The 14986-nt window shown below is 39.6% G+C and overlaps 1 protein-coding gene across 1 annotated transcript in view; it reads left to right on the forward strand.

The window, feature by feature from the left end:
• LOC142310954 (cGMP-dependent protein kinase 2-like) overlaps positions 1–14281 on the forward strand; it is a 321185-nt gene extending 306904 nt beyond the window's left edge. The window contains exons 18-19 of the mRNA XM_075348830.1: positions 2471–2537; positions 13187–14281. Coding sequence (XP_075204945.1) covers positions 2471–2537; positions 13187–13282 — 163 coding nt within the window. The 3' untranslated portion in view covers positions 13283–14281. The remainder of the gene's footprint in view (positions 1–2470; positions 2538–13186) is intronic.
• The last annotated feature ends 705 nt before the right edge of the window (positions 14282–14986 follow it).

Genomic DNA, 14986 nt, shown 5'->3' on the forward strand with positions numbered 1-14986 from the left:
GTCCAATTACTTTTGACCTCCTAAAATGTGGAGTGTTTGTAAAGAAATGTGTACAATTCCTACAATTTCTATCAGATATTTTTGTTCAAACCTTCAAATTAAACGTTACAATCTGCACTTGAATTCTGTTGTAGAGATTTCATTTCAAATCCAATGTGGTGGCATGCAGAGCCCAACTCGCGAAAATTGTGTCACTGTCCAAATATTTCTGGACCTAACTATATTCTTTGTTTTGCACCCAATGGTATAAAATTCAGTGGCACACTTGTGGTGTCAATATTCTTACTGCACCCCTAAATGAATTAAGTGAGCCGTGTACCTGGTAAAATATGGTCACTTATGGAGGTTTTGATGTTTGGCATGTCAGGGGTTTTTCCAATCTGACATGGCACCCCCAAATGGCACTCCTTCCCTTCTGAGCACTGCCATGCGCTCAAACAGTAGTTTTCCACCACATATGGGGTATCGCTGCACTCAAGAAAAATTGCTAAACAAATTGTTTGGTCCATTTTTTCCTGTTACCCTTGTGAAAATGAAAAAATATAGGGTTAAAATAACATTTTTTGATAAAAATATATTTTTTCATTTTCACAGCACAACGTTATAAACTTCTTCGACGCACCTGGGGGTTCGAAGTGCTCACCACACCTCTAGATAAATTCCTTGAGAGGTGTAGTGTCTAAAAATGGGATCACTTGTTGGGGGGTTTCCACTGTTTATACACATCAGGGCTCTTCAAATGCAACACTGCGTCCACTATTTATTCCAGACAATTTTGTTCTCCAAAATTGAAATATCCCTCCTTTTGAGCCCTGCTGTATGCCCAAACAGTAGTTTGCACCACATATAGAGTATTTAAGTACTCATCAGAAATTGCTCAACAAATTGTATGGTCTAATTTATAATATTTCTCTTTGAGAAAATGAAAAAATATGGCGCTAAATTAACATTTTTTTGGTAATAATTTATTTTTTTCATTTTCACTGCTTAACTTTTTTAATTTTGGAAAGCACCTCTGGGTTCAAGGTGCTCACCACACATTTAGATTAATTCCTTGAGGGGTCTAGTTTCCAAAATGGGATAACTAGTGGGTGATTTCCCCTATTTAATCACATCAGGGGCTCTGCAAACGCAGCATGGTGTACACTATCTATTCCAGTCAATATTGCGTTCCAAAATTCAAACAGCTGTCCTTCCCCTTGGAACCCTACAATGAGCTCAAACAGTAGCTTTCCACAACATACGGGGTATCAGTATACTCAGGAGAAATTTCACAACAAATGGTGTGGTCCTTTTTCTCCTATTATCATTGTGAACATGAAAAAAAATAGGGTAAAAGGAGATGTGGTATGATCAGACCATGTCTCTCTACAGTCAGACACATCCATTACACAGCACATAGCAGGACACATATATAAGATTATCTCAGCTCAGCAAAAATTTTTGGAAACCCATCCAATTGAGTAACATGATTAAAATCAACTTTAAATTACCTTTTCGTGGGAAAACTCCTTTAAGTATTTTTTATTGTAATGTCCTATGTTTAATTAAATTAGTTAATTTAAGATTTTGATCAGAGTCTGATCAAAGTGGTATTGTATTTCTCGGAGAGAAAAAAAAATTCTCCCACTCCATTCTGTTAGTCTCTGAAAATTGGACAGCACTCAGATGTCATCTGAGTGCAGCCTGATTGATTTGACCAGGGAGCCATAGGCTTGAGTGACCGAGTGCATTCCAATACTCAAATGAAAATCTTGCATGCTGCAATTATTTTTCCTGACTACTTGGTCCGAGGACAAAATCGGACATGTGCACTGCTTCGTTGAATAACATTGATCTGAGTGCTATCCAATTTTTTGATGGATAGTGCTAGGACCAAAAATACGGTCGCCTGCACGATTCCTGTCTGTATCATGAGATGAGTAGGAAGGGAAGTAGTAACAAAATATTTCACCATCCAGCACCCTATATTTCCAGCATTCACAAGGCAGAGTACATAATATGATAAAGCTTTATTGTTTGGGTTGTTACAGGCACAGTGATATCACTTGTCTATATATATTTTATTATAAAATACAGCAATCCTTTAAGTTGTTCCCCTAATTATTGATTATCTACTATTGAATCTTAGTAAGAATTAGGAGACTGTTGTGAAATTTTAAAATGGAAATGTATTGACACAATAAAAACTGGTCACGTGACCGCCTACTCACAGCAGCAATGCCGGGAAATCCTGAGGCATGCCAACCCCACACTGTCATGATTCGGTATTTGCAGTCACAAAGTGATTGCATACATTTGTGTCAATCCTAGGCAACCATGTTAATATCTCAAGAACTGATAGTTTATTTTAATAAGCAATACATTTCAAATGCTTGTCTTTCTATATACGTATGTTGAAAAGCAAATGCAGGTAATTGTTATACATTTATGGCAGCCTATATTGACAATAATGTTTTATCATTTACAGATGGTTCCAAGGATTTAACTGGGATGGACTACGCAACCGTAAACTACTGTCACCATTGAAAAGAGAGGTGGGTCATATACTGCGGTTTATGACAAATTTTGTGAAAACCACTATAGATTTTAAAGGGTAATATGACATTAGGAAGAAAAATCACTCAAAAATCAAAGCCATGAGTGATGTTGTTTGTAATGTAAAATCAGACTTTTTTCGCATACAGTTTCTTTAACTAATAAACATCTATGTAGAACAGGGGTCTCAAACATGCAGCCCACGTGCTACATGTGGCCCCTGAGGCTCCTTGATGATCGTGGTCCGATGCAGGGGCCACTGCCATCAGCGTGTTATTTCAGGTGAATGTATGTCCTGTGCCGCGCAGAAACAAACTCTCTGCATAGCTATGTAGATGTTACATAAACGCATGCTCTTCTGACATCAAAATAATGGAATGATATGTCCCTTTACACACACACATAGTCCGACAATTAAATTAATGAAAAATATTAATTTATTGCTATTTTAGCGGAAAAATAGTATAAAACCGCTATAAATATATGAAATATAACTATTTTCGTTATGATTTCAAGAATTATATATGTGTTCCTTTTTTTTCCCTTTTTTCATTGTGTTTGACTGTTTAAACTTTATTTAGCAGTGTCTTAATGTTCAAAACGCATCGGTCTAAACGCAATGGAAAAGCAGGTAAAAAACGCTAAAAACGCAGCTAAAACGCGGTAAAAACTCATGCGTATTTACCGCGATTTAGTGGTCAAAAGCAACTTTGGCAAAAGCAATTTCAGCCAAAGGATGCGTTTAGAACTGCAACTAGGACGACGCAAAGTGCGCACATAGCCTTAGGAGCAGGTTATGCTGTTGGTAAAGTAAGCTGAACAGTGTGTGAAAGCTTTGGTCATAGCAAGTCCTACATCCAGGCATCTCAGATGTTGAAATTATTTTCCGCACTGGCAGCTGACAAATCTTTTGCAGTATGCAGGCTCATCCGGACGATAATAAGCCATGAACATCTAGGCTAGGAACAATGGCTCTCCTTCAGCACATAACTTGACCTACTCATTTGAGAAAAGCAAGTTGGCTAGTAACAAAAGCAAGGCTCAAGCTGTCCACCTACCCTTTCAATCTTGCTTGGCTTTGTAGTAGCCAGGCTAAAATCTTAAGTAGTAAGTGGTTGTTGTCATCATTATCACAATCATTCCCAATTATTATTTGTCCATCCCTATTTGTGTGAGAGGAAAATATGTACCCTTGAACGTTATCAAATGATGACTGATTATAACATGCAGCAGGCAAACTAGAACCTGGGTTTCCTTGAAACGCACCATTGGCAGCTAATAAAGGACATGTATCACCTACTAAAGTGCTTCAAAAATGCTAATAAATTTGTCAGGTTGGAGAATTACGGCAACAACTATGTAAGTCCCCTCGTAATTTAATTGGAGAAAGCACTCACATCAGTGCAACAGGGCATGAAGGGAGAACAGCAACTTCAACATAATCATTGCTGCCTTTGGACTGACACCCAAGGTCAATGTTACAGTGCCTACAAGTAGTATTCAACCCCCTGCAGATTTAGCAGGTTTACACATTCGGAATTAACTTGGCATTGTGACATTTGGACTGTAGATCAGCCTGGAAGTGTGAAATGCACTGCAGCAAAAAAGAATGTTATTTCTTTTTTTATTTATTTTTTTTAAATTGGGAAAAGTTTATTCAAAGGGTCATTTATTATTCAACCCCTCAAACCACAAGAATTCTGTTTGGTTCCCCTAAAGTATTAAGAAGTATTTCAGGCACAAAGAACAATGAGCTTCACATGTTTGGATTAATTATCTCTTTTTCCAGCCTTTTCTGACTAATTAAGACCCTCCCCAAACTTGTGAACAGCACTCATACTTGGTCAACATGGGAAAGACAAAGGAGCATTCCAAGGCCATCAGAGACAAGATCGTGGAGGGTCACAAGGCTGGCAAGGGGTACAAAACTCTTTCCAAGGAGTTGGGCCTACCTGTCTCCACTGTTGGGAGCATCATCCGGAAGTTGAAGGCTTATGGAACTACTGTTAGCCTTCCACGGCCTGGACAGCCTTTGAAAGTTTCCACCCGTGCCGAGGCCAGGCTTGTCCAAAGAGTCAAGGCTAACCCAAGGACAACAAGGAAGGTGCTCCGGGAAGATCTCATGGCAGTGGGGACATTGGTTTCAGTCAATACCATAAGTAACGTACTCCACCGCAATGGTCTCCGTTCCATACGAGCCCGAAAGGTACCTTTACTTTCAAAGCGTCATGTCAAGGCTCGTCTACAGTTTGCTCATGATCACTTGGAGGACTCTGAGACAGACTGGTTCAAGGTTCTCTGGTCTAATAAGACCAAGATTGAGATCTTTGGTGCCAACCACACACGTGACGTTTGGAGACTGGATGGCACTGCATACGACCCCAAGAATACCATCCCTACAGTCAAGCATGGTGGTGCCAGCATCATGCTGTGGGGCTGTTTCTCAGCCAAGGGGCCTGGCCATCTGGTCCGCATCCATGGGAAGATGGATAGCACGGCCTACCTGGAGATTTTGGCCAAGAACCTCCGCTCCTCCATCAAGGATCTTAAGATGGGTCGTCATTTCATCTTCCAACAAGACAACGACCCAAAGCACACAGCCAAGAAAACCAAGGCCTGGTTCAAGAGGGAAAAAATCAAGGTGTTGCAGTGGCCTAGTCAGTCTCCTGACCTTAACCCAATTGAAAACTTGTGGAAGGAGCTCAAGATTAAAGTCCACATGAGACACCCAAAGAACCTAGATAACTTGGAGAAGATCTGCATGGAGGAGTGGGCCAAGATAACTCCAGAGACCTGTGCCGGCCTGATCAGGTCTTATAAAAGACGATAATTAGCTGTAATTGCAAACAAGGGTTATTCCACAAAATATTAAACCTAGGGGTTGAATAATAATTGACCCACACTTTTAAGTTGAAAATTTATTAAAATTTAACTGAGGAACATAACTTGTTGGTTTGTAAGATTTATGCATCTGTTAATAAATACTGCTCTTGTTTGAAGTTTGCAGGCTCTAACTTATTTGCATCTTATCAAACCTGCTAAATCTGCAGGGGGTTGAATACTACTTGTAGGCACTGTACATGCAGCATGGATTTATAAAAGAAAGAGAATGATCAGCAAGTGTATGTGGAGGGGACATTGAGTTATGCCAGACACAGGCAAGGGATGAAGCAATGTGAAATTAATAATATCGATGATGCTAACTAAGACAATCAACTGTTATTGTGGATATTTTATTTCTGGCTTCTTAATGGGAATTTGCATGTTAACAGGAAAAGCGTTGTGCTCTACTCAGTGAAGCCTGATTACCCGCCTAGTCCTTACCAGGAGACCTCTTTCTGCTTCCTGCAGAACCAACATTCCCCTCTGTGTCAGCACAAGGACTACAATAAGTAGCCAAGGTTGGAAGAGCAGTGATTTCAGTATACATGACATGATGGACCAGATTTTTACCTGCTGCTGCACTAATCTGATGCACATCAGCAAACAGAGATGTCCTGCCTGAACAGCAAGATTCAGACATACAGTCCCTGACAAAAGTTCTGTCGCTTATCCATATTTTGTAAACAAAAGCTTATAACCTGAATTTAAATTCATCCATTTGTTTCATAAATTACTCTTTTGAAAGCTGAAACCCTCCCAAATTTGGTTTAGGTTATGAAAATAAAGTTGCTGCAAAGCTGAAATATTGATCATTTAATAAACACAGAAAGGTCAGATTTTGGCAAGACAAAAGTTTTGTCGCCTTATCATATAATGCACCCAATACTAGTTTACATCCTCACCTGTGCTTACTAAATGATCGGTTAATTAGTGGGTGTGTATAAAAAGAAACCCAGCACCCCAAACATTCAGTTGAACTGCAACTTGACCTCTGACAACATGCCAAAAATCCACCCTGCGACCAAAGCCTTGGCTATCAAGAGGCTGAAGACCAGATCCACTGCAGTGGTGGCTGGCACCTTTAATGTGTCTCAGTGTCAAGTACAAAGAATTAAAAAAAGATTTGAAGAGACTGGAGATGTTTTTGACAAGCCCAGGTCCGGAAGATCCCGCAAGACAACTGCTCAGGAGAAACGTTTGTTGGTCAGAAAATCCAAAGCCAGCCCCTCTTCCACTGCAGCAGAGCTCCAACAGGCCTGGTCACCTCATGTCTTTGTCTCAACTAGAACAGTTTGTAGGATTTTGTCTCGAAGTGGCCTCCATGGTCGAATCAGTGCCCAGAAGCCAGCACTAAGCTAAAAGCAATTAAAAAAACGTGTGGCATTTGCCAAGTCCCACAGCCTGCTAAACAGAAGGACGCTGGAAAGTGGCAAAAAGTGGATTTCTCTGATGAATCTTCAGTTGAATTACACCACAGCCGCTGCAAATACTGCAGGAGACCTACTGGAGCCCGTATGGATCCAGAAAACAGTTAAATTTGGTGGTGGAAAGATCATGGTCTGGGGTTACATTCAGTTTGGGGGTGTGCAAAATATTTACAAGGTGGAAACAATATCAATAGCCTAAAATATCAAGAAGTATTAGCTACCTCTTACATTCCCAATCATAAAATGAGTCAAATTCTGCAGCTGGATGGTTCTCCATCTCATATATCCATCTCTACAACAAAGTTCCTCCTGGCAAAGAAGATCAAGGTGCTCAAGGACTGGCCAGCCCAGTCACCAGACATGAACATCATTGAGCATGTTTGGGGTAGGATGAAAGAGGAAGCTTGGAAGACAAAACCAAAGAATCTAGATGAACTCTGGGAGGCATGTAAGACTGCATTCTTTGCTATTCCTGATGACTTCATCAATAAATTGTATGAATCATTGTTGAACTGCATGTATACAGTCCTTCAAGCTCATGGAAGTCTCACAAAATATTAAATATAGCTCTAATAGCACCACAACTTCATTCACCAATGTTATGCAACATATCTTTGTATTAGAAGTCAATTATTTGTTTGAATTTCACATTACTTTCTGTGTGCGACAAAACTCTTGTATGCCAAAATCTGACCTTTCTGTGTTCATTAAATGATCAATATTTCAGCTTTACAGCAACTTTATTTTCAGAACCTAAACCAAATTTGGGAGGGTTTCAGCTTTCAAAAGAGTAATTTATCAAACCAATGAATGAATTTAAAGTCAGGTTATAAGCTTTAATTTACATAACATGGATAAGTGACAGAACGTTTATCAGGGACTGTATGTGGAATGTGTCCTTTCTCCAGCAAATACACTGAGCCCCAAGCACATAGACTTCTGAGTCAGCAGACTGATCCAGTAGCAAGAACTGTCCCAGTTTGCAATGGGTGTACTGCTGCCTTCAGTGTCCAGTCAGAGAGGGCATTCAGCACTGCAAATTTCTTTTTCATGCCCAATTGGACCAGAATGTCCTTCCCAAGTATAAACTAAAAACCTTACATTTGTCAAAATGAATCAGTGCTGATTTTTATTTATCTACCACTGATGTCAATAATTAAATCCACCATAGGATCTCCCTTACTCTCTCTTATGCTCTATATTGCTCTACCACAATTGCAGCTGAACCTTGCCCAACTGACCATCTCTTGCCTATCCATCTTGTGATATCTGTACTCTGCTACTGTTGCTGCCGCAAATCGTGACAATGCTGGATCTACATGGCCAAATGTCCCCTTGCCGATTCCTTTATATTCAATATAATGCAGGTGTTGTCCCTGTCCATGCTGATAACCACACACATCCTTCCTGTTCAATGTGTTCTGTAGATACTGTACTAATGCAGCTGCCAGTGCTGGCCCTACACAGCCAGACATCTCTTTGCCTGTCCCAACATATTCTATACTGTGTGGTTGCTGCTGCTGCCATTGCCAATACCAATAGCCACACGCAACTCCTGCTTGTACTGTACACTGTGCTTTATAACTGCAGTATACTGTACTGCTGCTAGGATCTCTACAGGGTAAATGAACCTGTACCTGGTCCTAAAAAAGTTATACTTTAGACTATAAATCTGCTGTACCTTAGTCCCATCAGTAGTACAACAGAGGGGTGTATTGTCCGCCCTGCAAACTGAATGGGCAGGTGGAAATTGTAATTGACACCTGACACTATATAAGGTGCTCCAAACTCTTTTAGTAACAGACTACCTTAGAGCATCATAGTGAGGTCCTGGTGCTGCTGATGGGACTAAGAGAAAACAGATTTACACTCTAAATCATCCCGTCCTCTTTCAGCAGCACAACAGATGGCCAGAAATCCCTTGAGAGGGACCTACTGCACAGATCTCAAAATTGACTGCCGAAGGCAATCTTTTCAGTAGATATTTATATGAAGTCTTACAATAAGTAAACAAACGCATTAAGAATGATCGAGAGGCCAGTTTACATATTCGCTTCACCGACAACACAAGGCGCATAATACAATACTTGAGGACGGGACTCTCTAGGACCCAAGAATCCTACTTATTTGTTGAAATGTAAGTCTACAACAGCTTTGTTTTAGAGTCAACCAAATTAGGCCAAAACAATAGCACTCTAACCAACAATTGAGATATATGTGTATGTATATATATATATATATATATATATACACACACACACACACACAGAAGAATAGTCTACTATAATCTATGAAAAGCAATAATTCTTTATTAATTCATAATATCAATAGAAAAAAATCAAGAATAATCCATAAAATATGGGGAGAGAGACACATGATGCAGAAAAAAAACTGGTGATCCAATGTTACATTCCAATAGTTAGTATATTAACCTCTTAACAACCACTGATAAGCCTTTTTAATGCCTTACGTTCAGAATATGTATTCCTCAGCGACGCTGTATAATGGTATTGAGGAATAAGTGAATAATGCCATCAAATGGGTGAACTTTCCACAGGTGACAGTTGTACACAACAGCTGACACCTGCTGGTATCGGTTCCGGACAGTTTGGGAACTGATCTGGACAGATGAATCCCTTAAATACCGCGGTCATTCACAACAGTGGTATCTAAGTGGTTAAAAGGGGGTTAAAAGATCCCTCTGGCAGAATCATTGTTATGGTACTCTGAGGTCATCTGATGACCCCAGGCTATGATGGCCTGTAAAATTATAAGCAGGGTCTTACAGGAAATGTTAGTGAATCATTGACAGGTCTCCTGCACTGATGTACACGAGTACAAAAGTGCATGATACCAGCGATCAAATATTCAAGTAGCACAGTGGGAATAAGGGAAACAGTAGAAAAAGTTAAAAAGTAAAAAAAGCACAACAAAGCTCAGAAAAATCACAAAAACCCGTTTCTCCACTAAAAATGCAGATTTTGTGCTAAAATAAAAATAAAGAAAAATACACATAATTGGTACTGACGCATCTATAATCATCTGATCTATAAAACTGTCATTTAATTTATTCCATAAGCCAAATAATAATATAAACCATACAAAAAATGTAAATTTTCTCATCATACTAGCAAACAAAAGAGTGAATAAAAAGTGATAAAAAAAATCATATTTAAAAATGTGGTAGAAATCAAAATGTCAATCCATTCCACAAAAAACAAACCCTAATATAGATCATTAGGAAAAAAATTAAAAAGTTACAGCTCTCAGAATATGGTGATGCAATAACAAATTCATTTATTTAAATATAGTTTTTAATGTGTAATAGTAGCAAAGCATCAAAAAACTATATAAATTTAAAATCACTGTAACCGTTCTGACCCGAAGAACAAACTGGTCACTTTTACTGCTCAGTGAACTGCGCAAAAAATATATTAAAAAACAATAAGAGAATTACTGGTTTTTTTTTTCATTCTACATCTGAAAAATCAGAATAAAAAGCAATCAAAAAATGTTCTCCAAAAGGTTACCAGGAAAATCTCCAACACATCATAAAAGTAAGCCCTTATACAGCCCTCTTTGCCAAAAAAATAAAAATGTTACAGCTCTGAGAACATTTCGATGGAAAAACTATTTAATGTAAGAAAGCATTTTTACTGTGGGATAAGCAAAACCTATATAAATCCTTATTATTGCACCACTGCTATACTGCTGTCTATTTCTTCATTCTACCTCCCAAAAATCGGAATAAGGTTCAGCTGACATTTATCCTGCGTTCTCCGCTGAGCACTTACATTGGGGTTGCCATGTAAATCCCCAAAAATGTGATTCAGTCAAAACCCCCCTCACTATAATGAGGCAAATGGAGACACTTTGGACTCCATCTGATCTCTGTTCTGACAATGTCCCATCATTTTAGGCAACTTTTTAGCTCATAAATGCCGACAACCATAGCTCTGTGTATGCCTAAAAATATCGACACCAGCAAAACAGATGCCAAACAGAGTCCAAAGTGTCTCTATCTGCCTCTTTAGAGTGAGTTGTCCCGTTGGGGGTTTCATCTGAATCACATTTTTGGGAGATTTACATGAAAACCCTTACATAAGTGCTCAGCGCAGAACACAAGATTGTAATCCCAGCCTTATGCTGAAAGTGATCAAAAATATTTCTGTACCCCAAATTGTTAGCAATAAAGCCCCTATCTTATCCCGCCATTATCCAAGCCCCCACTAAATGCCATCTTCTGTCACTGAAAATAAAATATAGGGGGACCCATATTACTGGTAGAACAAAGACTCTGGAGAAGCAATAAAGCCCGCACACATCAATTAAAATCCAGTGAGGTCTTCTGTGCTCCCAAATCTAACTGGCCCCTCCTTCTGAGCCACCAGTGCCTAAACTGAAGTAAGCAACCACGTGTGTAGTATTATTGTAGTGGCGAGAGCACACTTAACAATTTATGGGGTGTGTGTCTCCAGAAGCACAAGCTGGACACAATGTATGGAGGCACTACAATGTTTGAGGAATCAATGTATAGGCACTAAACTGGCATATTAGTAATTCTCCAGAAAAAGATCATGACATGGATATTACAAAATAGTGAATACAGCCAAGAGAGGTGCATTTTTTACAGTGGGGTCACTTTTGTTTTTTTTTTCTGTTGTTCTGGCATCTTTGGGGCTCCAGAAATGTTGCTTTATTCTACGTTCTGTCTTCTAAATACCAAGTTGCCCTCCTTCCCATTTGATCCTCGCCATGTACGCAAATACTGCCACGTCAGGTAAAAATTGCATAACACATTTTGTGTTCTCAAGATCGCTTCAGGTCCCAGTGATCATAGCCACACTAGGGATAGGTGATAACGTTAAATGTTAAAGCATTAAGCTTTAAGTCACTACAGTAGGTTTTGCTTTTCTGTTTTTTTTCAGCTACAATGGAGCTTTAATTCTCAGTACCCTGCCCCTAGTCTTATACTCACCGTCCAGTGTCTTCATCTGTTATCAGCGCCGCTCCGGTTGGTCTTCTACAGTTTTTGACCTGCCAGCTGCTCCAGTGTTTCGTGAAGGGAGATGAAAGTTATTGCTCAATGCAAGTCTATGAAAACCTTGTTCTGGCTCTCATAGATTCACATTGAGAGCTTGTGATGTAACTTCTGACTTACGGCCAGTCAGAAGCTGCAGTCATAAGATGGCGCCATGGAGCCCAAGTGATGACAAATAGAGGTGAAGACACCAGAGGGTTAGTATAAGAGTAGGGTCAGGGACTTCAGGCTAAAAGCATCACTCCCATGTTGAAAAAAAAAACACAGGAGTGGTGCTTTAAAGGGAACCTGTCAGGCTCCTTATGCCTTGTAACCTAAAAGCAGGGTGATGTGTGGCCTAAAAATCCCTCCCTACCCATTCTCGTGTTGTAATATTGTGTAAAATGAATTTATAAAAAAGTGTTTTAGAACTTACGTGTTCCATATGTAAATGAGAAGAGGGGCTAGTCCCCAGAGCATTGCTTTGCCCCATCTAGTTTGCCTTCTTTCCATGGTATCACGCCCCTGTGGACATGATACCATGGATTTACATGAGCGATGTCACCGTCAGGTCCTGGAGATCCTGCGCGTTCTCCCTTCTCTTTTGCGCAGCCTTCTTAACTGGGTGTTTGCTTGCTGGCTTTAGACGCGCTCTGTGCGCATGATTGTAAGCGCAGGAGCCTTCAGATCATGTGAAATGCATTTGTGAAGCAAACAAGCGTACACCCAGCAAAGAAGGCTTGCATGAATGAGAAGCATGCACGTGCGGGATCCCAAGGAGCTGTCAGTGATGTCGCTCATGTAAATCCATGGTATCAAGGCCACAGGGGCGTGATACTACAGAAGGCAAATTAGACGGGGCGAAGTGACGCCCAGGGGACTAGACCCTCTGCTCATTTACATGGGGAATACGCAAGTAATAATATGTTTTTTTATAAATTCATATTACACAATGTTACAACACAGGGATGGGTAGGAAGGGATTCTTAGGCCACACATCACCCTGCTTGTAAGTTACAAGGCATATGGGACCTGACAGGCTGCTTTTAAATGTCTTGGACTTGTACCATGTGTTATCAAAGTATTGCTAAGCATTTATAAAGGACTTGAAGAAAACAATTTGGGTTTCATAGAAACCTAGTTAAGCAATGCTACTGTATTTTAACGGTTCTTTGTCTGTCCTATCAATGGGAAGTTGGTTGTGTTAAAGTCCACTCCCAACCCAAATATAACATTGTGTCTAATATATTCTTGTAATGCTTTTTTATGTGTCCATGCATCACTTTTGATCAGCTATATTTGTTCTTATTCTACCTAGATTAAGGGGATCACAGATCACAGCTATTTTGACAGTTTTCTCCCTGAAGTTGAAGATCCACCAGATGAGCTATCGGGATGGGACAAAAACTTCTGATATGGACATTAACCTGGGAACTGGTGAAAAGACACAGCACCACTTGTACAACAATCATGTTTAGAAACTTTTAGAAGCTTATAATTGAACTGAAAAACCTAAGAGGAAGCGTTAATAATCGTCTTCCTCCGAACACACTGCGTATTATTTATGAAGACTCTACTCTCTTAGACAAGCTGCCCCATGATGCTTGGAGGAATGGCAGCCTTTTGTGATGTTGTGTATAACATTTTCTCAGGAGTGCTTTTATTTGCACTTGTAGAAACAATGTAGGATAAATTAAGCAGTCAGTGCTTAATAGTTTTGCTGCTCTGTCTTTTCCTCTATTATTACGAGTGCCCATGACCTTTCTGAATGTATGTGAGGCATCTACAACAAATGACACAATCTCTTTTATTAGTTGCCTCTGCTAATTTCCTAATTTTGCTTTCACACGGGGAAGATAAAACTTAAATCTTTGCTTCATAAAATAGTTGACGGGGTATTTTTGTAATAATTAAAATCTCACATGACTTTCCAGGTTGGCACAATAACACGGCAGCACATTGAAAGCAAAACCGCAGGAAGCTACCCTTGAGCTGTACGCCTTGAGTCCTAATCACTAGGTGTCAAATATGTCATCACTTCCACCTACATTCGAGATACTGAAGTACCTGTATTTTTTCTTGAAAATGAGGAGGAAATGTCTTTGAATGTGCCTTCTCTGTTAAGGGCTAACAGAAGGGCACAAGGGCTTTTTAGGATAGAATATTGTGAGCAGAAAGATGAGAAAACTTCAGATGCAGGTTATTACTACAAAAATCAAAGATTTTTCTGTTCCGTTGCCTTTTTATCTGTAATATATATTTTTATTTTTACATTTCTTTCATACCTTTACAATGTTTTATGATATTATGCAGTTCAACAATCACCAAATAATATGTTATTCAATCTTTTATTATATTGTGCACATTTTTATCCAATTCATTAAACCCATTGGCCAACATGTACCAATACTGACTTATTTTGTGTCACTCGTTTTTGTTTAAGTACATTTCTTTAATGTTCACCATTTGTTAAATCTTCTGCATTTTATATTAGAAATCGTGTACTTTTTGGTTTAGTTTTGGGGCATACATTTTATGCCATCCTTCCTGTGATATTCCCTTTAAAAAGGTGATAATATCATTAATTTGGGGAAAAAATTCCTCTATGGATAACTTGCACTTTAAGCGAATCTGTCAGCAGGTTTTTGCTATGTAACTTGAGGTCAGCATGATGTAGGGGTTAAAAAACAAAAAGCAACTGTGATTCTCTTATCTATGTTTGTGCAATTGTTTACTTAAATTAAAGGCTTTATTACCCTGTGATTAACATTGCAGGACTACAAACTGTGTTAGGCTATGTGCGCACGTTGCGTATTAGCCCTGCAGAAATTTCTGCAGCGATCTGAAGAGCACACGTGCGCTTCAAATCGCTGCAGAAAATGTCCGTAGAGAAAAAAAAAAAAAGCCGATTCCATGCGCTCTGCCTGCAGCTCCTGCCATAGACAGAGCAGGAGCTGCCGGCAAAGCGCACGGAAGAAGTGACATGTCACTTCTTAGAGCGCAGCGCTTCGGGCAGCAGCCGAAGCGCTGCGCTCTAAGACGCCACGTGCGCACGGCCCCTGCATAATCTTCATAGACTGTGCAGGGGACGCAGGACGCATGCAGTTACGCTGCGCTA

The sequence above is a fragment of the Anomaloglossus baeobatrachus genome, chromosome 5 (assembly GCF_048569485.1).
Source record: "Anomaloglossus baeobatrachus isolate aAnoBae1 chromosome 5, aAnoBae1.hap1, whole genome shotgun sequence".
Taxonomy (NCBI): Eukaryota; Metazoa; Chordata; class Amphibia; order Anura; family Aromobatidae; genus Anomaloglossus; species Anomaloglossus baeobatrachus.